The sequence below is a fragment of the Epinephelus fuscoguttatus genome, linkage group LG24 (assembly GCF_011397635.1).
Source record: "Epinephelus fuscoguttatus linkage group LG24, E.fuscoguttatus.final_Chr_v1".
NCBI lineage: Eukaryota > Metazoa > Chordata > Actinopteri > Perciformes > Serranidae > Epinephelus > Epinephelus fuscoguttatus.
This window is the reverse complement of record NC_064775.1, coordinates 11,756,055-11,779,389: the sequence shown is the minus strand read 5'-3', so window position 1 is coordinate 11,779,389 and position 23,335 is coordinate 11,756,055. Positions and strand designations below refer to the sequence as shown.

The following is a 23,335-nucleotide window of genomic DNA, read 5'->3' as shown; positions in this document are numbered from 1 at the left end:
GACGCAAATTTTTGCAAATTTATGTGAATATTACGTGAACAAACTGTTTTGGTTTTTTTTGTCCTTTAAGAAGTATTTCACCCCTGGAAATATTCATAAAACTGGGCTGTCTATGCAGTAGAAAGACATGAATACTTTTGAAATTGGTGCTGAATGACAAACAAATTTAAAAGGGATATGACATTTGCTTTTGCGTAAGAGGTAGAAAACCTATGATTACAAGGATGCACTTTGCCACACCGTACTAATAAATGCTCCTGCTGCTGGGTGACATCATGGACACTTGGCTGTTTTCACACAGGGAACAATATGACAGCCAGCTTGTAACAAAAAATCTCGAATTACAGTTGAATGATACGTAAAAATAGGCAAGAAATAGGCATATAAAATATTAACAGAATCTTGGTTTATATTTGATCAGCATTGCCTCGTTTTACAGCTTGATCAGAGTTAAATCTGAGTTTGTTTTTGTGCTGTTTGGCATATAAAAGTGCGCAAGTATTAGCCCTAGAGCCAGGAAATCCTTTATTTTGCCTATGATTTTCAGTTTCACCTCAAATATTACCTCAGTTTTCTGATTTCTTTATCATCACATGACTGAAAAACATTAATATAAATTAAACTAGCCTACATGAAGCCCAAATCAGACAAAATGCCCAGCTTATGAGCCAACAGTGGTACAGATTTAAATGTTCACACCCTCGTGTCATTTTGACAGCAGATCATAGTTCACTTGCCTATGAATGGAATCTTTCAATAGTCTCTGAGACAAAGACCAGGCATGAAACTGAGGACGTGATAAATGTTTGAGGTAACAGTAAGCTTCCTTTTATGACCTCTTCAGTTTTTCCTTCACTGAATGTGCAAACAGCTTTTCAGTGAGATTTACTGTATGCTCTGCGACCTGCCCGACCAATAAGCATCTCTCTGCAGCTCAGATGTGCAGCACGAATAACCAAGTGCTTTGCAACTGCAGAGCTCCAAACAGTACACCGACTGTAAAGAAGCGAATGTGTGCTGCGTGATGGGAAAGAGCCTCTTCAGAGTGGAGTGCCAAGGTGGAGTGGGGTTTCTGGCTAAAGTGCAACACACATGGCACAATCTTCTCCCAAAGAGCTGATTTTACACCTCATTCTGACCTCAAGTGTACTCTGTACAGACCCTGGCATTAAATAACGTTGGAAGTAAAATCGCTGTTTGGGAATGCTGACTTTGGAGGTGCAGGCTTTGTGATAAGTAACCAGCCTGACCACACAAGTAAGAGATGACAGGTGTGTGTGTGTGTGTGTGTGTGTGTGTGTGTGTGTGTGTGTGTGTGTGTGTTTGTGCTCGGAGAACAGGAGCCCTTTAATCACAGAAAGGCCAAGTGTTCCACTTCCCTGCATGGCATCCATCACCACAGCCCAGTTCTCCCTGATCCCTCCACCTTCAATCCCTTCTTCCTCAACCCTCCACTGCCTCTGCTGGCTCTCCACTCCAGCCCACCAACGCTACCCACTCCCCCATACACCCTCCAACAATTTCTTGCCAGTGAAGCATGCCACCGAAGCAAAGCTCCTTTTCCTCAGGATTTATAATCCCAAGGGCTCCGGCAAAAAGGTGGCTGAAAGAGCTCTTTATAAAGCCAGGGGCAGTTGGTGGCTCACCTTGGGATGGTCACTACACTCAGCATTAGCTCAAGGATCATACGCGGAGAGACGCATTTCTGCTGGGTCACGTTTAATAAGATAAGATATACTTTACTGTCCCAGCAGGGAAATGTATCCTGTGTTGCTGATCAGCCACCAAAACTGACTCTGACAAGCTTCTTGTTGAAAGTAAACCCAATCACATTTGCAGCTTGCATGATAATGACACGAGATACTTCTCCTATAATCATATCAGCATTTCATAACCTGATTACATTTGACTGCTCGTGGTTCACAGTCTGCAGACTGCAAATTACTGGACTGCACTGGTGAGCTAAGTGCTTCAGCAATGAGCCACAGTGACCTAACAGGAACCACAACAGAAAATCAAGCATCTCATTTCACTTCTTCAGCTTTTACGAATCCTGCTGGTCCTTAATAAACAGCTGCAAAACATGAAGAGCAGACAAACCCTGGCATGTCATGTAAGGGGAAACAATGGACCCCAAGCTCATTTTAAAACAGGTGTTAAATCGTGCAATGCTGGCCAAAAAAACACAGGTCCTACCATTGTTGCAGCCAAGCATTTCCAAAGAAGACGCAGTGGGCCTACGGGGCATAAATTAACACGATTAACTTCCACAGCCTGTGTCACCAAAACGCAACATCATGTGTGGATGCTGGAAGCAAACACGTCTCCCTTGTTTGCGTCCAACAAGGTGAAATGCCTGGTTGAGACACAACTAAGTGCAGTGAAGAGGACGGTTGTCTGTCACTGACACATTGTGCGTGCAGCTGTAAATGTCACCTGCTGAATATTGTACACATTATAGTGTAATGAGCGCTAAAAATAGCAGGTTTATTGCAGACAGTATCTTGGAGCTGCTGCTGTAAAAATGCACCTTAACCAAGGAGAGCAGGGAGCGACTTGGAGTTGGACGTTATTCTTGAACAACCTGTTCGAGACATGTTTCCTATACAATGATGCCACTCGGCCACAGAGACCCTTTGTGTATACAGTCCATGTATTCAGCATCACACTGAGCTACTCTCACTTCTTTCATTAGCTAACGTTAGTTAGCTAAACCGGCCGTGTACTAACAATAGGACCCCCTGCTCGCTGCGGTGTCTAACGTCTGATTCCCCAACTGGCCGTTAGTAACGTTACAAACCGCTAGCGTTGACGTTAGCCACTCAGCTCTTAGCTCGCTTTAATGTCGCTAGCCGACTCACAATCAGGCTACCACCGTTTCTGGCTACATTAGCTTTATTTAGAGGCTTGAGACGGCTAGCTGCTTCGCTCGACCACCACACAGTTCACAACAAACACCGCCGCAATGACCAGTCGCCCACTCCCGAGCACACACGGCTAAACACTGCGCCTCTTCTTCCAGCGTTAGTCCCTTAACAGAGAGGCTCCGGAGCCGTTACAGTCACATAAAATGGCTTACCTTTTTAATGTGTCTGCCGGTAGCCCACGGTGATGATATGAGGTGGTAATAAGACTTAAAATCCAGGGGAAACCGCGAGCGGAGACGTCGCTGTGTTGAGCAGACTGGAAGGATTTCAGCCCCAGCGCACGAGCCCTTGTGTCGCTCTGCCCACTTGCAGAAAGCGAGTGACACGTTAGGGACCGTCTGCCTGTTAACGCCCCGCAGAAAAACGTACAGGCCGATATTGAGCAGTGGTGGAAGTACACTTAGTCAAGTGCTGATTTGAGGTACTTGTACTTGAGTATTTACATTTCACTTTATATTTAAGTTCCACTACAGCACAGAGATACATGCTGTACTTTTTACCATTCTACATTTATCTGACAGGGTAACTAGGGCCAGGCAATACATCAATATTATATTGATATCACCTTAGATTTTGGGTAATGTGGCGTGTATATAAAGTGATGTAATTTTCTGAACTTACCAGACTGTCCTTGTTGTTCTGCTTTTTTTCATTTACCCACTAACATCTACATTTTGTGAAAGCACCAATGGTTAACCCTTCAATATTTTTGCAATATTGACATCAAAGTTTTTAGTCCAAAATATTGTGGTATTTGGTTTTCTTCATAGACTTCGTAGCCTTACTGTTAACATCAATCCAAGTACAACTACAGTACTACAATTTGATAATAATTTAAATTAAGCAGCATTTTCAATACAGGGCTTTAACTTATGACATATCTTTTGGTAGTGTTACTTGTCTAGTAGTGTTACCATTTCTTGACACTTCATATTTTAATTTCACTACAATTTAAATTTTTTTTACCATCCTACATTTATCTGACAGGATATGTAAAGAAATAAGATTGAACTACAAATTACCTCCATCTTCACCAGCTACACAGTAAAATGCTGCTAACTAGGGCCAGGGCCTGATTTTAAAGGTTGCTTTACAGTGAAGTGATGTAATTTTCTGAACTCATCAGACTGTCCTTGCTGTTCTGTCATTTGCAATCACCCACTTACAGCCACATTACTGATGATTACTTACAAAAATCTTACTGTGTAAATATTTATCCACCCACTTTCGTAACCACTTACCCTCCTGGGAGCCGATCCCAGCTGACATTGGGCGAGAGGCGGGATACCCCCTAGACTATCACAGGACTGACACATAAAGACAGACAACCATTCACACTTGAGGACAATTTAGAGTCACCAATTAACCTGCGTGTCTTTGGACTGTGGAAGGAAGCTGGAGTACCCTGAGAAAACCCATGCTGACACGGGGAGAACACGCAAACTCTGCACAAAATGGTTCCTTCCTGGCATTGAACCAGAAACCCTTTTGCTGTGAGGTAACAGCACTAACCAATACACCACCATGTCACACTAAATACATCATTTAATGGTATCATGATGTGCCACAAGTTGCAATTCATCAAATTAGAGGGCAGATGATAAAAATCAGTTGTAAAACAGTTTCAATCTAAATATATTTCCCTTTATAAATACATTATTTTACTGACTTACTTACCCAAAGCCTACTTAAATCTTCGATGACTCTATGCTGTTTAAATATTTGCCATAGTGATTCATGTGCAGTCACAATTGCCACATCAAGGTGGTTAAACAGAAGAGGAGGACAAAAAGCAGGACGGTCCCTAACTCTATGCTCATGCTATGGCAGACCAGTGAAAGCTTTGTGTTTACTGCCATCTGCTGGTTCTTAGATGACACACGCTCCTTCCTGACTGGGCAATAGGCCCGTTGTGATGCTGAACACCAGCTCAGTTACTGAATCATTTTGGAAGACACATTAGGTTGTGCATTTAATGAAGTGCCAGAAAGTAAAACATTGCTCTATAATTTAGGGGCATGGGTATTTTTGTCTTGTTATGACATGGAAGTGTGTGCATTTTCTTCAGCTGGTTATTAATATGGAAATCAATCTAAAGTTACATGTATCCAATGTTCAGTAAGAAAGGTGAATCTACCACACAGCATGACACACCTAAGATGACTTTGCATGTATTTCCATAAACAAATCAGCAACAACGCATTTTTGCATCTGTGTTTTTCTTGGAACATTTGAACAACATCCCACAGTAACAGCTTGATTTGCAGGCAGAGACACATCCAATATCCATTCTCTCGTGCAGCTATACCACACTCATACATCAACGAGATAGCTTCCGGTGGAAAAAACAACACAACTCTCAAACTCGGTCTCTGAGAAAATAGATTTATTATTCAAATAAGCGACATATACACAGTGGATTCATGGTTCTAATCATCAGAAGGAATATGAATATAGTTGAGCTACAATCATTTACAGAAATATTAAGTTTATATTATTATTACACAGCTCCACGGGGCAGGAGGAGTCCTTTGATGACATCAATAATTCACATTCATATTATATTCAGACATATATAATTTACTGTACAGACATAAAGAGCTGGAGGCGGAGGAGAGCTTGATTCCCACTAAGGCACTCGTGATTAAAATTACATGACAACACAACAGCTTGAGTAAACTTGGTTTGTTTGGGTGCTTTTCTCTTTCATCATAAGCTGATTTATTACATTGAAAGTATGATTTTAATCTGAAATAGACTGATAGTGATCATTATGGTACATAAACTGTGGTGTAACACTCATTCAGTTGTTGTGTCTGAAAGAGAAGGAGGGAGACACCATATCTCTAAAGTCTACAAGGCTGACACTGCCCCAGTAAAAGACAAAGTACTTTGGCTGAAACACATTCTCAACATTAATTCAACACTGCAATGTAATAGCTAATACAACATATCCACAGAAGACAGAGGACAGGTCATATAATCAAAATCTGCTTTATGGATCCCTCCTATTACATATGTCAATGCACAACATGAAATTATTTGGGTTTGGTAAGCAGATTAACTGTAAGTAGAAATGGGTAGTACTTCAGTAGAGCTATCATCAGCTGTCTGGTGATCTCCAGGTCGACCTTTTGTTAAGCCCCACCACCCTTAGTTACTGTTGCTAGGCCTGTCAAGCTCTCTGTACTGGTACAGCACATTAAAGTAGATAGCAATCACAATCACTGCTCAGGACAGGGGTTTACAGTCAATTGACCTTTCCTAAGTCCCGCCCCTTTTCGTTATGTGCTCCAATGACAGTTGTACAAGCTTGGTACCCTGCAGAACCTCAGTCACCTTTCCTGATGAGGGCTGTAGAATTACAACATCCGTGCCTGTCATGTGATGCCATTGCAACCAAAAAGATTTTTTCCCATAGACTCATGCTGTGGAAGAGACATCTGTAACATGATGGCTAAAATTTCTTAAGCATCACCAAGCCCCTCGAAATAATTCATTTCACTATTGGGCTTTGATTCAGGGGGCTGATTTTGGGCTTTGAGTTAGTGCAGCATCTCTATATGGGCCAACGATGCAGAAGCAGAGCGGAAGATCTAGATCATTTTCCACATGGAAGTCACAATTTTTTGGGCTTTATATGTCACTGAGCGACTCTCAAAGAAATGAACAGGGCCCCACCTCTAACGCAGTATCCAGTTCTCTTCATACATAGGCCACATGGGTCTACATAGTTATGCTAGGCGCTAGGCTTGTCTATGTTGAAAGGAAACCAAGTTTTGAAGACTGGTAAAGATGTTGCTAAGGGTCACATTACATTGGAGTCACCATCCCCACCAACATACTACACTGTACATCTTAGTTAGCCAATGTTAAGCTAATTAGCTAGCTAACGTATAGCTACACCAAGAGGAGCTAGCCTAATTTCGGATCACCAGTGTCAGCCAAATTTGCTTCCTCCTTATTTTCTGTGGTAACCTTAAAGAGATTTGGAAAAAGACAAGATAGGTTGGTGGTCGACATATCTGACATGAATTATCTTTAGCCAGACCAAGGCTAACGTTCATTTGTTTATATTATCTTTGTAAGGCTATGTGCCACTCTTAAGAATGGATACCCACAACTGTAATCTTTGCTGTCTGGCTCTTGAAAGTATGTTACCTGACACCAGGAAACTATTTAATACACACAACGTCACCCAACAAAATGAATCAGCATCATCAGCTTTAGGCCTATTTCTGTTAAGCTTGTCTGACCTAGCAACTGCAACTAAGGGGAGGGTGGGATTTTCCATTGGTCAATTGCAAACTTTTTTCCTCATTTAAAATCATGCTATTATTTGGGGCAGTATAATCACCACAGCCAACCATTTCAGCCTCTTCCATTTGTTTATAGTCAGTATTATTACGCAGGAATAAGACTTGAGATGCTACACAGCAACTTTAGAAAATGATGAATCATTTGTCCTTTCTTTGAGACACGTCACTGTGCAACACTTGACCACCTTTCAGCACACGCGTGTTTAAAATGACTCATCGTTTGTAAATGCTGCATGTTAGAAGTATGATTTAGTAAATTTTCTAAAAGGCGGGAAAGGTACAACAGTGACTGTGGTAGTGATGCGTTCACTTTCCCAACCTCTTAGCAACATCCTTATAGGCCAGCTCGATTTCCACATCAGCTGCGCACGTGTTGGTGAACTCATCTCGGCTGTAGGCGTTGCCAAGGTAACGCCACACCCCTCTGAATTCAGATGGGATGTCATAGTTCCGGTATTTCTTCGCAACCACCTGCAGAAAAAAAAGTCATTGTAATACTGTGAAGACAAAATCAGATTAATCAAAATAAATCCAACCAATGTTACCTTGACGACATGAAGTTTGGGCAGAAGGTTGCAGTCAGCCAGCGTCAGCTCATCTCCATCTAGATATTTGCGTTTGGATTCTCCCTCGCCACTGTGGCGTCCAGCCTGGACGTCATCAGGTAGTGGGCTCATCAGATACTTATCCAGCTTAGCCAGGGACTTGTCTAGACTCTTCTCCAGTGCTGCAACACACATAAAACACAATCCAGGCCACAACGTCATCAAAACTGATAAACCAGGTATATGGAGTACAATGGTTATGCTTACTGGATACAGCGTGTTTACCTCGATGTTTATCTGGTCTTGTGTTTTTGACATAGGCGGAGAACTTGGCAAATATGTCATTTCCTGCTGTGTTTGACTCATGATTCTTTGCTGCAAGTTTGGGATACCTAAGAAACAGGAACATGGTGTTAAATAGAATCTTTCTCACCCTACTTCCTTTTCCTGCGTGTGTGTTTCTGTGTGTGAGGCCTACTTTGGTGGAGCCAGCATCTCCTCCAGATACTCCTCTACTTTGTTGACGTCAGTGAGAACCTCCCCCTGGAAGGTGAGGAAGGGCGGGTGCGTCCCTGGGGCCAGGTTGTGAAGGTCAGCCGGTTTCCTGATCAGAGTGGAATCACTTTATAACCTCTATTATAAATGTGTAATAAAATACTGTTTCAGTGTTACAGTTTATAGTGAACAAATGCTCCTCTTTGTCTTTTCAGCCATGTTGGCTGTTGCTACTAAGGCTGACTACCTCAGGCCTCATTTCCCTGCAAAAAACTACTTTTTTAAGTGAAGCGTTTTTAAATGTGACCCTTTGAGACTTTGTTCATTACCTCCATATATTTCTCAATGTGGCACTTGGAGCCAGAGCATAATTAAATGCACATCTTAAAGCCGCTCTTTAGCTATTTGTTAGTTGTTTAATAAAACACTGAGGTTTTGGGTGTTGTATGTACCTCCTTGCAAAACTTTAAAGGAGCTCTATTTGATATTCAGAGTGTATCTATGATTCAGAGGTTGTCTGCACACAGCTCTCAACATGGAGGTGGCTGAGCCCACGGCTGGCAGCTAACACCTAGATAATTTGACTGAAAATCAAACTATTGCTGCATGTATCCACTTAGTCTGACTGGAGTTGGACTCGGCGTTCTGCACATGCACCACTTTTTCTTTCGCGGGCTTTCACCCGGAAGAAGAAGGAGATGACGTAGCAGCAGTGCAGTAACTCCCTGAAAAACAAACAAACAAACAAACACCATGGCAACCGAGACCCTGAAGACGCACTTCTGGACGGAAGAGGAAACTACATTCATGCTCCGACAGCTAAAGGAGCTAAACATTTTGAAGTTTATGGATGGTCGGAAAACGCCAAAGGCGGATTTATTTAAAAAAGTTTCTGAACAAGAACCAGAACTAGTTCAATACTCACTATATTAAAAAGGGCACAGCGCCGCCTATCAAGGCAGAGTCAGATGAACTTGGTCAGAAATTCGATTTTCTCGTCTGCATGTACACTCAGACAAGACGAGAAGTCCGACTTGACTGATTAGTCGAGCTATGAGCTTAGTCGTACTGAGTGTCAGGTGGGGAACCAGAGGGTGGGCATTGCCATCTCATGATATATAATAATATATATATATATATATATATATATATATAATAATGAAATAGGAATAGTGTTTGTTGGTTTCAGCTGAAAATAGTGGGAGTGATTTTCTTTCATCCCTATGATAAAGATAAAAAACATATGATATAATATTATTATTACCTCTTGAGGTCAACAGTGGTGACATTGAAGACTACGCCTTTCAGCCAGAGGATCATAAAGAGGCGCTGAGAGAAGGGACAGTTTCCGATGCTCTCCCCATCACTCCCAGCCTGTACACGCACACAGACACGCAGACACACACACACACACACACACACACACACACAATAAGACACTAATACTGCAACAGAAATGGAGACACACAAAAACACTTTCCATAGCCTAATAGATGCATACACTCTTGTCAGTGCAACACACAAACACAACACACACACTCCAGACAAATGACAGAACTCAATCAATTCATCAAGTCACACACATTGCGCACACACACACACACAAAAAAATCAGTACCTCGTAGTTCGGAGTAATGGGTTTGTTGTTGGTCTGTGTGTACATATGCACATTTATAACTGGCTTATGATGCAATACAGTAGCATGAATATGTGTGTATACGTGCTTGAGTGTGCGTGTTTGTGTGTGCGTGCATAGCTGCAACAGGACACTGTAACAAGACACCGAGTCCAACATGAATAATCCACGCTGCTTCCATTAGTCGCCTCACTGCCTGCTGCTTGGACGTGTGGTTCCTGCTGTACAATACAGCAGCAGTGTATCAGCTATGGAAATCATACAACCCACTGTTGCCAATCCAAGAGGCACACAATGTCAGAGAACTTAAGACATGAGCATGGTCTACTATTTCACATAGCCATTGCTGTCCATTCATTTCAGTACAATATGAAAGTTAGTTGGCAAATTCGGCAATGTTACATCACCATAAAGAGGTGCAGACATCGTAAATCAGTTGCATTGTAGCTGTTAGCTTGCAATGATAACATTAAAAATGGCCAAGACTTAAATGAGGAAATGAATACCATTCCAAAATCTGTGTGTGTAGTTAGCTTAGTTTAGCTTATAAGACTGAAAGCACATGAAAACAGTTAGCCTGGCTCACTCCAAAGATAACATAGTCCTGTTGTCACATTACGTTGCCAGGGGGAGACTTCAAGAAGTCACTGCATCCCACCCATAGATGTGTTAAGAGAGCTGGATGCAATGCAACTACTTAGACTTGCTGCTAGTCGCCACTTCTTGGGTTTTTGTTTTGGACGTGTTTTCATTCAAATATACAGGCCCCATCTTGAAGTCTAGTATCCAGTTCTCACAATAGAGTGCTGCAAGAATGATGTTTATTTGTAGGCCAGCAGGGAAGTTACCAGTGACCAAAATCCTGTGGTATTTTTCCACTGAAGTTTGGATTATTTTAGAAAATGAGGTCTGTGGCAAATTTTTGTTCAGCAAGCTCTTTACAAATGAGCACAACTTTTATGATTCTTTAAGTGTAAAAGCAATCGCCACAAGTAAAAAGCTAATGTTAGGTTATAAATGAACTACACTACTGTCACATTATTTCATCATCACCACCACGACAAGGCTGTAAAGCTGTGTTGTGGTGGTGATGATGTTCTGTAGTCTCATTTAGCCACTTGTTAGCAACCGCCTTTTTTAGGACAAGGGAGTTCAGAATTCACAAGTGGGATATTTATTGTAAGATTTTATGGTGTAGAACAAAAGTGAAAGTCTCATGGGTGTTAACCACTGACCTTATTTCAGGCATCTAACCAAAATCCCATTCAAAACATCCGTTGACGTCAAGAAGAGGGAACTGGGAGTGTTAAAATGCTAACTCATTTCCGGGTATTAGGACTCATTCCTGCATCATTCTATATCCAGTGTTCAGCCAAAAAATAGAAACACAAATTGCTAATTTTTTACACTTTGTTTTTTTTTTTTTTGCACAGATTAGACCAGTAAGATCTATCTTGTAAATTAGTTAGCTTAAGATGTGATAGAAGTGAAGGAGTATGCTAAGCTAACAAGCTGACTGTGGCTTTGTATTTAGCACACAGCTATGAGTGTGCTATCAATTACCTCATCTAACTCTCTGCAAAAAAATCTAATTTTTCAGCATAATGTAGGCTGGTATCCCGTTAAACATTTTAAAAGTCTTGTCTGTTCACTACCAATACGTTGGCAATCTGCCCTACAAGTTTAAGGTTAAACATGTAAATAAGTATACATACAGTAGACTCTACAGATGGTCACACAGTATTAACTGACTTTATTCAGTAAATGACTAAAACCTGTGTCTAAATACACACAGTCATACCTTCACATACATACCAACACATACTGTATCATAACTTCAGACCACTTAAAACTGCTGCTCTCACACTGAAAGGACCCCAGTAATAATTCATTGGGGGAGAGAAAGAGAGAGATTGTCCATGCACGTGGGTGTCAGGTTAACACATGGAAAAATCAGCACACAACAACAACATGGCATGCACACGCTTAAAGGAACCACCTCCCAACACACACACACTTTATAGATTATAGTGTGCAAATGCAGCTTATTTTTTACTTGACTTATTAAAAAAAACACAACTACTAAAGGCAGGTAGGAAGGAAAGTTTGTCCAGAATTGTAATTTATAAGTGAGAAGAAAACTGATCTAGTGTCAGTTTGTGATGTGCACAAACTGAGCCAATACTGACACACACACACACACACACACACAAAACTCCCCACCTTGACAAATAGCTCAATATCAGGGTCCTTGTCCTCCTCGGCTGCAGTATCCGTCATGGTCAAGTAAAACACGCTTTGCTTGTGTGTTTGTTTTCCACAAGTGTGTAAGTGTGTTTCTCTGTGTGCGTGTGTGTCAGTCGTGTCAGTTTACAGCAGATTCTACTCCAGGTCCATGCGGTGAAGTCCGCTTGGTCCCATAGCAGCTCCTGTCAGTGTCAGCCGAGGACGAGTGCCAGAGGGTGTGTGTGTGTGTGTGAGAGAGGTTCAATTTGTACCCGAGGCCTCAGCAGTGGGGCGTGACAGTGTCGGGCAAAAATAGCCCCCTTGTGTGGGGTGGGGTTGTCACTGAAAGCATTAATGTAGTGACGGGGGGGAAAGGGCAGAGCAAGTTACCCAAGGGTGCCCTGCCCCTCCCGACTCTTACAGCTCTGATTGACAGTACAACCGGGTGACTTTGAATCATCGGGAGTCATCGTCTCCTTCTCACACTCATCAGCACCCATGGGTCCCGTGCTGGGAATGCTAAGCCTGCGATGAATGTGTGATGAATGAATGTATCTTACTACCAGGTATTGCCGTATCAGAGTCTGATATATTTCTTTTGGTCCCAAACAAATATTAAAAACTCATTAATGAGCCACATGGTTGCACTTGCTGACATGTAACTTCATTGCGTGGAACCTGGGCATTGTAGTTTATTTTGAGTTGATCCCACAAGCACCAGATGCTGTAAATACTCCCTGGACCACCAAATGTGTATTAATCCGCAGCTGAAAATAGTCCCCAACAAATGCACCACTTCCTCCTAACTGGTTAACTTTTGCTAAAAACTGCAGTGTCCAGCTGCTCTAGGAAAGTACTCATTTTTAAAGGGAAATTGTACTGCTCAGGTGATGGACAATTAAATAAGTAATGTCAGTACCACTTTCTAATGAAGCCATAAAGTCATAATTATTGACTTTATGATAGTTAATACATAATTGACAAATGCTTTTTAGAACCCAGCTGGCACTTGATGTCAGTATGACGTAAAAAAGACGTGGACGCATATGTTGGACAGATGTTAAATTTTGTTCGGAATGAAAATCACGCTGACAAGAGATTAAGTGTCTCACAACGTTAGAATTTCGCAGATTATGGGCTGGCTTACGATTTATGACGTCGGCATGAGATGTTTGGAAGACGCTGGATTTTGGTCACTCATGAAAACAATTTAAAACCAAGAAATCGTCAACATTCTGTCGTCAGTTTTCAATGTCAAATTAACATTGGCATCAGACGTCCTGACGCTAAATTCTGGGCACTCGACGTCATGACCAAATATTAACAATGTTGGTGGCCAGCTGGAAAACTATCCACAAGAATAACTTTTGGGTCGCCAGGTTCGTGAAAATCCCCCTTAAGCAACACAACTGCTGTGTCTTTTTAGCTAGCTCTTTAATTCGTCAGGAAGACCCCTCAAACTAATTTTTTTCTCAGATTCTTTTTAGCCCACTGCAACATTTAATCACCTCATAAATACTGACGAATCATTAATGAAAGGTTGCCAGTCCAGTGAGTCAGTGGTTGTAAATGTTAAGATTAAGAAAAAGTACACGGACATATACTCATTTCTGTCGGCAAAGAGTCTGATGAGATAAAGCAACTTTTAATTAGCTAGATTTGTCTTTACAGGCCACCAAGTAATTACACACGGCTCCAATTCAAACACTTTGCGATCACTTCGGGAAAACATTTGAGTCAGTCAGCATTAAAATAGTTTGGAGCCCTGACTGGGCTTTGTACCGCCAATAGAAGACCTCAGTTGCTCTCATTCTACTGCAATAACCTTGGGGTTATATTGCTATCATTTATGCAGCTATGGTGTTAAAGTGTCAGATTTATGATCGCTGTATTCTCTGGACTTTAGTGTGGAACGTGCAGATTGTGTAATAATTCAGTTAGTGTGTGTGTTTGGATGTGGAAGTACAATGTTCAGCATAGATAGATAGATAGATAGATAGATAGATAGATAGATAGATAGAGCCCTCTTAATGTAATACACACACACACACACACTCGTGAATTCACATGGCTGTGCGACAGGAACCATACCCAACTATCCCAGCACTGAGTCAGAACATTCTTGTCAGTTCAACTTAAGTTATATTTAGAACCAGAGTAACACACACATGCACACACTCAAGCTCTCTCTCTCTCACACACAGATACACACACACACACACACACACACACACACACACACACACAGAAATGACTAAACATCATGACCTATAAATACAAACAGCACATGGAGGTAGACAGACCCAAACAATGGCACATCAAGTCCAACAAAGTCAAACTCTGGTTGTGCCACAGTCACATTCCACTTCCACACACCCACACACCCACACACCCACACATTAAGATACTGACCTTGCCCCTCTTGTTCATAAGCAACTGATATGAATGAGATTATGACCGAGATTTATGAGGCCTACAATTTGGTTCAAAGGAGGATTGTTAGTCTGAGCGTGCAAGCTGCACGTCTTTGTGTGCGCAACACGTGCACACAAGCATACTATGAATTGTCACAGAGATAAAACTGAACTCAGTTTGGAATCACCGATATTCAACCCACTCCTCCCCTACCTTTACATAAAGTTGGATTTGAGGCCCATCCTTGTCAGGCTTTGGCTTCTTCTCAGGTTCCTCCTTCTCAGAGGCTGATGAAGATGATGATGATGAAGATGAGGATCTGCGTGATGAGTCCCTCCTTTCCGGCTCCGGCTCTGGTGACCCCATCTCCCAGTTCAGCTCTTTGCTTTCCTCCTCCTCTATCTTCTCTTCCTCTTTCTCCTCTTCTTCTTTCTCCTCCTCCCTATTCCAGTCCTCCGATTCCTCTTCTTTTTTCTCTTCAGCATGTGAGGAAGATGAGGAAGATGAGGAGGATGAGGAGGATGAGGAAGAGGAGGAACTGCCTCGCCTCTCTTCAGTGGGAGGGCGAGGTGGTGGGAGAGAAGGGGGAGCCGGTATTTGTCCTACAGCCCGTCCAGTGTTCTCATACTCTGCTGTCAGGTCAGAGGGCTGCTCGTATGGCGCTTCATAGGTAAGGTCGTACGTACCTGACGACTGGTTCTCATAGGTTGACTCGGGGTTCTCGTACAGGGGATCCATTGTGGCTGAAGAGGTCAGAGGACGTTCTGAGATGGTGGAGCGTGGCAAGGTGCACAGCAGAGTGACTGTGATGCCAACAGTGCCTACCTTATCAAAAAGCACCCCAGGACTTTGGACAAGGAAGGCAGAGAGGCAATGCCAAGAGAGGACAGAGGTGATCCTTAAAGGAGAATACAGCTTCAATAGACATGACATATTATTCTTTTAAATGACCGTCTTCAATTGTTTTTCATCAAGATTGCATGCACTGCGTTGCAAACTTACTTTTGCTGCCTTTAATATCCCCCCAGGTAATACACATGTGAGCAGGGACAGCTCTGAAAACTTTATGTTGCATTCTTAGTAGTTTCAACAGCTGCAATTTTAGATTAGGGGACAAAAAATGGGTGGATCAGCTATGTGTAAAATCAAAAGGACTTATTGTGTTTGCCTGCCTGACAAATACTATGCAATATTGTGCTGCCATGTAATGCTGAGGAGTATTGTGTAGCAGCTGGTCATGCACTTCTAATTTAGACTCACTGAGCACAATATCTTATTATTCATGGATGCATTACTGAAAGGCCCTGCCGGACACAGGCGTAGGGGCCCAAGGTTTCAGAGGTTCTCCTTAGAAATTGAAAATGACCACACAAAAAGACCACAAAGAGATGCAATGGAACTGCAAAAAAGATATAAATAACTGCAAAAAGGGGGGAAACAACCAAAAGGAGACACAAAATGACCAGAAAAGACACAAAATTACCTCTAAAGATGCAAAATTACCTCAAAGACACACAAATCAGCCATAAAGAGACACAAAATGGTTTCAGAGAGACACAAAACAACCACAAAAATACATAACACCACAAAACAAAACCAACAGAAAAGGAGAAGGGAAAGACTGTCTTGCTCTGCCAATGATTCATCTGGAGGTGTTTTTAAGTGATTTTTTCTAGACTGGGGGTTAAATACGTGGAAATTCTACTCTTAATTCAACTTATTTTACACCTAAATAATTACTTTTATTACAAAAGTACAACAGCTCTTAGAATTTTGCATTAAAAACATGGCACAATGGATATAAAAACTTGTGCAAGTCTATGCATTGTAGATCAGGCAAATTACGTCTGTATTTCCCGCCCCCCGACTCCTAACCGACTTCTGATTGGCTGCTTGCACTGCCAATTTAGTTAAAGCGTTCGTCGACCGTTACGTCAAAGTGGCGATGACTAAAGCGGAAGTAAGCGGTTTATATGTCAAAGTAAGAGCTATACTTTTCTGAAACTTATCTATGAGATAATGTATGTGTGACAATGGGTTTGTATTCATCATAAACTACTAGTTGAATTGTGATGTATATAGAAAATGAAACAAAAATATGTTATTTTTATTTTACGCCCGGCGGTGTTTCAAAGAGGAATTTATTTTGAAAGGCGTTGCCGGCGTTTCATGGAGCTAATCTTAGCTAGCTCGACAACCTTCAACCGTTTGTGTATTTTGAGGAAGTCCGGTGATGCTGCTGCTACGAAAATAGACCGGGGGTAAAAGTTATTTAACGACACTGTACCTGGAGGACAACAGCCTGTCAGCCCGGTAACAGGTAACTGTAATAAACAGACTGCTAGCATTATGTGAACGCTGTAACATTAGCAAGCTAACATGCTATGCAGACGGCTAACGAGCTCCTCTGCTGAATGTGAAAATAAAATTCATTTTTATTGCGCGCTGTGTATCACCCATTCTTCGTTTGACTTCTGAATAGTGGTAATTAATTATTAATGTAATTATTGGTGACATTTCTTATGCATTTTTCGTCAAGAGCGGGGACTTCCTGGTTGTGGTTTTTATTTGAGCTGGCTGTTAGAAGCATGTTTGATATATAACGTTAAATATTTAACTGGAAGTCAGCGACGTCACTGCATCATTTGCATAATGTTAACTGTTAACGTTATATAGCGACTGACAATTTGCGCCATTTCATTTCAGGCTCTTGAAGTCTTGAATGAATGAATGTGATGAAATAGACAGAGGAGGAAGACAGATTCAATGTCAACGTCCTCCAGTTATATCCAAGATTTGTGCGTTGTAATCAATCTAATTTCTTTACATTTGCTTCAGTTTCATGCATCGTTGAGATCACAGCTTCCAGGGATTACCTCACTCCCTCAGTTCAGAAAGTGAATTAGAAATTAGATTAGTAGGAGCATGTGGAAAAGGAAGACAGTGATGAGAGAATTATATTACAGGCCAAACTGTGGGTGTGTGTCCTGCAGTCATGTTACATTTTCACTATTACTTTCACTGTTTTCCATGTTATTAAAATACAGGTTTTAGTGGTATCTATGCTATTTCTAATTGTGATGGATGTTCTTGCTCAGTGGAAATTCCCTGAGATTTCCACCAGCTTCAAGCTGCCGTTGTAGCTGACCTCGAGTGAAAGATCAAGTGTTGCAGGCAACGGAAACTCACAACTCACAAAACATAAAACACTGTTGAAAAGTAAAAGTAGATACCTTTCCACACATTGGAGATTGTGACAGAAATCACTATGAGCATCTGTTATAACCTGTGTCTCAACTACTTGGCTATCAGTTGACCAACTTTTTGCCTTTGTCCGAACAGAAACTTAAAGTACCCTATGTGCAAACTATATGCACTATATGCAAACTCAAAAAACCCTCTCCCATGTCAGACGTTAAAGCAAGTCGATTTGACTCGTGCTTACAATCAGGAAATGAACCTATAGCTCATACATCTAGACTAGTAGGTTAGGTATCATTTTTATATTTCCTGGTAGTAGAGCATGAAGTTACCGCTGCAAGTTTCACTTCCTGCAAAATAAAAGTGAAAAGCCAAAGTATATTTCTGTCATAAAGAGTATCACATTCTCTCTTGTGTGCTTCTGTATGCGAGAATGATAATTGGCGTCATGATTATTCTCAGTTCCTTTTCCTTTTTGTAGCTTTAGACTGAAAGCTTGACTGATTTTGCCAAGTGGTTTTTAAGTCTCGAGAAGACAGTTAAGCAATGTGAAATTGAAACAGCATTTACCACAGCTTGGGTTAGCCATCTCTCTTGCAAGGGCTGAATCATTTACAGAGCTTTACTGTGTTTTGTCTCTTCAGAATTTAGCAGTGTGGCTTTAGGGGTGGCTGTGTTGGTCTGCTGCTTGATTGGTCACTCTACCACAGGATGAATTAGTTTGGCAATACCAGTTCTACTTGTTCTTAGTGTTAATAGCTTAATGCTAACATGCTAATTCACTGAACTAAGATAAACATAAAACCTGTTAAACATCAGCATGACTGTAGGCTCTTGTCTTGTTGAAATATACCATCTCTTGTCACTTTCCTGCAAATAACAGTTTTCTGTCACATCTTTTCAGCATGTTACTAAAAATACTGCTGGGCTTCCTGTGTGGCGTCAGAGCTTTGGCTGTGGAGGGTCCTCCACCTCTGCTGCTAGTGTCATTCGACGGTTTCCGAGCAGACTACTTGCAGAGGTTCCCCATGCCGAACCTGAAGTTCCTGTACAGCGAAGGGGTCCTGGTGGAGCAGCTCACCAACGTCTTCATCACCAAGACATTTCCCAACCACTACAGTCTGGTAAGCCTGCTGCCTGTGTTGTGTATGATGAGTTATCAGATATTAGCATGTGATGTTTGTCCGAAAACACTTCCTTACAGTTTATCTAATGATGTAATCAGATCTTGATGTACTTGCAGACGAACCAATCATGTCTAAAAAGATAGAAGATAATGGAAGATGGTAGAATAAACTGAAATGCACAATATAGTAGTTTTAAAATAAATTATAACAATCGCAACAACACAGCAATTGTCACTGGTTTTCCTCTCCAGGTGACGGGGCTGTACGCGGAGTCTCACGGCATCCTGGCCAATAGCATGTATGACCCGGTCACCAACAAGAGATTCATAGTTGGCAAGAACAGCAGCGATCCTGTTTGGTGGAATGAGGCGCAGCCCCTCTGGGTTACGGCACTGGACTCTGGCTACAAGACGGCGGCCATGATGTGGCCCGGCTCTGACGTGCCCATCGGCAACCGCACGCCGTCATATTTCCTTCACTACGACCCTCATGTGACATTCCAGCAGCGACTAGAAAATGTGACAAAGTGGATTTTGGGGGATGGAAAGGTAGAAAAGTTAGTGTATTCTTTCTAAGGTTTCCACTCCCATGATGCTCTATCACTGCACTAACTACTTGTTAATGGCAGTTTAAGGCTGGAAGGGTTGGTAGCCATCGTCTAACAGTCTGAACTGTGCATCCCGTTCCCCCAGGAGCAAGGCGTGAAGTTTGCAGCTCTCTACTGGGAGGAGCCAGACCACTCAGGTCACATGTTCGGACCTGACAACGACACTGCCATGAGCAAAGTGCTGAAGGAGGTACAGTACTTTGGTTATTGCCTAAATCTCAGAGAAACACTCTTGATCCACCCTGACTCCATATTTCCTTGATAGAAACAGTCACTGATGGCCATGTTGTATGCACTCAGGTCGATGACAACGTTGGACTGCTGATTTCAGAGCTGAACCGGACGGGCCTCTGGGGTCGCGTCAACATCGTGGTAACCAGTGACCACGGCATGGCTCAGTGCTCGGCCGACCGCCTCATACTGCTGGACGACTGCCTCCACCCCGACAACTACACACTGGTGGACCGCACACCTGTCGCAGCCTTAATCCCACATAAAGGTGGTACAATAACTCCAAAATGGCTTCCCCTTTCTCTCATGGTGTTTCTCACACAAATGCCTTTTTGTGTGTATGTGCTTTGCAGATGCAGAGGCCGTCTTCACCCTGCTCAAGAACTGCCACCCCAATCTGACAGCATATTTAAAATCGGACATCCCTGATAGGCTGCACTACCGGAACAATGACCGCGTCCAGCCAATTATACTGATTGCTGACGAGGGCTGGACCATTGTGCAGGGAGAAAAAAAGCTGCCAAGATGTACGTCTCTTATTTGTTACACAGTGATACCCAGACGTTTGCTCAGCTACTAGGCCATCTGTAATATCATTCACCACTTTTCTTCCCTCCCTCAGTGGGCGATCATGGCTATGACAACTCCCTACCCAGCATGCACCCCTTCATGGCAGCGTCGGGGCCCAGCTTCCGTCAGGGTTATCGAATCAGCAGCTTACAGAGCGTGGACATTTACCCGCTCATGTGCCATCTGCTGTCGGTGCCCCCGCGGCCCAACAACGGCACCCTGGCCCAGGCTCGGTGCCTGCTGACTGGTGCGACCTGCTGGAAAGGCCCTCTGGTGATCATCCTGGTGGTGGGCGTCCTACTGGTGCTCACTACAATCACTGGTAAGTCCCTAACATGGCAGTTGAATATACTGTATGTCAACTAATCAGCAAACTAACAGGACCTGTTTCTCTTTAGTTCTGTTCAGGTTTCTGGGCTGCCGCCGCCCGTCTGGCCCCCGACCCTTCCAGAGACTGCAGCTTGACGACCACGATGATGACGACCCCCTGTTGGAGTAAATCAGTCCAAACCAGTCAGTCCACACTTTCCTGTGTCACCTGTTTGTGCTCCAATAGGTACTTGACATGTTGCACTTTACTCACTGAGGCCACGTCCTTACCATTCACTCTGGCATGTGTGTGCAGTTGTTTTAAAAACCCTCCAGTCCCACTGACACCTTCTGTAGGGTTGTACACTGGTGTAAAAACACCCATAGGGAATAGTGAATACTGTCGACTCTCCATGATGTCGCTGTTTTTAAAAATCCTGTTACCATTGACTTGAACATGTGATGAAAAGCCAGTGATGATTTCATGTGGGATATAAGTTGTTTTTAGGAAATATTGAAGACTTTACTAGGTGAGAGGATGAACGTTGAGATTAATATTTTTTATTCTGGGACAAAAAAATAGACTTTTGTCTGACTACTGATTTATTTTATATTTTTCTGTAGGAAGAGGGTTCAAAGAAAATTTAATTTTGTAGTGTACATTTGATTTTTTTTTTTTTAATGTATGTGTAGTGTCACATTTTGTCAGCAGAGGGAGCCTTTAGCTCATTTAAGATTTGTATCTCACTGAGATCCTGTGGTGTCTTGAAGGAGAAAGCACAAAAGCTCTTTGGTTTGAATTCTTTTGATTGTCTTTCTGTGTGTGCTGTTACCAGTTTGGATTATTTGTTACACTGATGCCTGAGTCTGAAGGCATCTGAATAATGCTGACATCTGAAATGATGCATTTTTACCATTTAATTTTAGAGTAATAGGCAAAAACAACTGTAAATGATAGAGTTAAGTGAATTGGAAGAGGGAGATTTCTATGCAAGTCATTCAGTAAGTGTAGGTGTATCAGGTATCCATTCTTTACTCACACTAAATGAAACCAAAGACTGTTTTAAGATGCACAACAGATGCTCCAATGAGATATTCCAGATACATTTTTTGAGAAAGGGAATTGTCCTGGGTCCTCTAGATTTTAAAAACAGTACAAAATTACATTCAAGTACATGTTCATATTTATCTGATGCTTACTGATGCCTTGTTTCTGACAATCACCAAGTCTATTCAAAAGGCCAAAACTACTACAAAGTGTTGTGTGTATCAGACTTATCTATCCTTTTCTCTGTGCTATAGAGGTCTGTAGTCCGAACACACACCAGGGAGGAACACTGTTGCACTGGTTGATATTTTACTGTGTTATTACTGTAGTATATTATGACTCAATCCACCATACGCCGTCCTGCTGCTATAAATACTCACCCAACACCAGATGTGTTTTCATCCACCGCTGAAAGTCCACTATTTCCCACTTTTAGAGTTTGCTAAAATAGTGTGTCCAGGTATTTCAGGAATTTTTTTTAGCGTCTTTTAAAAATGAGAGCAGCCTGTGTTTGAGATTTAAATGCAGAGAGGGAACCAATGGTCTCAAGGCTGAGTGCTGAGTGCCACCAAGGTATACTATACAGGAGTTGTTTGACTGTGACCCGTCCTCCCTACGCTGCTTTTTTATGCACACTGTAAGCGACTGTAGGCCTATTATTGTAGGGCCGCTACATTTGTGGTTATGGAAAAGCTGATACTTTAGCAAGCACATGAAGCTAACTGCCAGCACCTACCTGTCTAACAGGAAACAGGCCAACTCTGTGTTGCTCTTTATCCCCAAATGAAAGCCAAGTCCAGATTCAGTTTTGGGATAAGATATCAAGCGAACTCTTGGATGTGTGAAGGTTCCCAAACCTGGAAAAGTCATGGAATTCCACAATCACATTTTCCACACCTGGAAAAGTCATGTCATTAGTTAAAATTATTCAAAGTTTTGAAAAGTCATGGAATTTTGTCGTGTATAATGAACGTGTGACAATATTCTTCCATGGAAAACCGTCCATGCAGTGTAAAATTAACGGGAAATTAACTTTATGTCGCTGTCAGCATCACGTAGAGTATTTCCTTGTGTGGGAACCCTGATGTGTGCTGCTACTTCCTGGTCGCTACATGCAGAATGTTTGCAGATAAATACACCAACACACATTCTAGTAGGTCATAAGATGATTTAGAGGGATTGCTTTTGTATAAGTCTACATTTTTTTGAGGAAAATCCTGCATATTAACAAAACTGTAGCATAATGACAGCCACATCTTTTAATGCAGTGCTGCTCCCATGCTTCCAACCACGTATCAAGGGATATGTATATAGTGTTCATGCATCTATTCATGTGTCTGCGTGTAAGTATGCCTTATGCTGCTGAAACAAGTGAAGAACAATTCCACATAAAAACATATCATCATATTTATGTCATCTGTGATCTTTAAATGCTTCATGTAAGCTGCATCTTTGCACTCTGTGTGTGTCGATCCATAAAGTTACTGTTTTTAGTTTTATGGTTTTAAAAACTATAAAATATGCAAATCCTGGCCTGTCGAGAGATTCCTGTTGTTTGATGATGTTTTCAAAATGAATAAAGTTGATTGAAAATCAGACTTTTGGTGTTGTGTTTCAAAGGAAAAAAAACCGACACACATTTGGAAAAATTAATTTATATTCCTTTATATTTTTTTTTC

General features: G+C 41.9%; 3 protein-coding genes across 3 annotated transcripts in view; 1 reads left to right on the top strand and 2 right to left on the bottom strand.

The window, feature by feature from the left end:
* Window positions 1–3,224, bottom strand: part of mgat5 (alpha-1,6-mannosylglycoprotein 6-beta-N-acetylglucosaminyltransferase) — an 87,395-nt gene extending 84,171 nt beyond the window's left edge. Inside the window, exon 1 of the mRNA XM_049569764.1 lies at window positions 3,080–3,224. The gene's annotated coding sequence lies outside the window, so the exon portion shown is untranslated. The remainder of the gene's footprint in view (window positions 1–3,079) is intronic.
* A 2,068-nt stretch (window positions 3,225–5,292) lies between these two features.
* clic5a (chloride intracellular channel 5a) lies at window positions 5,293–12,401 on the bottom strand. The gene is made up of 6 exons (XM_049569961.1): window positions 12,146–12,401; window positions 9,551–9,660; window positions 8,270–8,395; window positions 8,077–8,183; window positions 7,792–7,973; window positions 5,293–7,717 (listed from the first exon to the last, which is right to left on the bottom strand). Exons 1-6 carry the CDS (start codon window positions 12,200–12,202, stop codon window positions 7,553–7,555), a joined length of 747 nt encoding a protein of 248 aa, XP_049425918.1. The 5' UTR covers window positions 12,203–12,401; the 3' UTR covers window positions 5,293–7,552.
* A 4,334-nt stretch (window positions 12,402–16,735) lies between these two features.
* Window positions 16,736–23,254, top strand: enpp4 (ectonucleotide pyrophosphatase/phosphodiesterase 4). The gene is made up of 8 exons (XM_049569960.1): window positions 16,736–16,883; window positions 18,669–18,888; window positions 19,143–19,439; window positions 19,584–19,688; window positions 19,799–19,997; window positions 20,083–20,256; window positions 20,352–20,621; window positions 20,698–23,254. The coding sequence occupies exons 2-8, from the start codon at window positions 18,670–18,672 to the stop codon at window positions 20,796–20,798; spliced, it is 1,365 nt and encodes a 454-aa protein (XP_049425917.1). The 5' UTR covers window positions 16,736–16,883; window position 18,669; the 3' UTR covers window positions 20,799–23,254.
* Window positions 23,255–23,335: the final 81 nt, after the last annotated feature.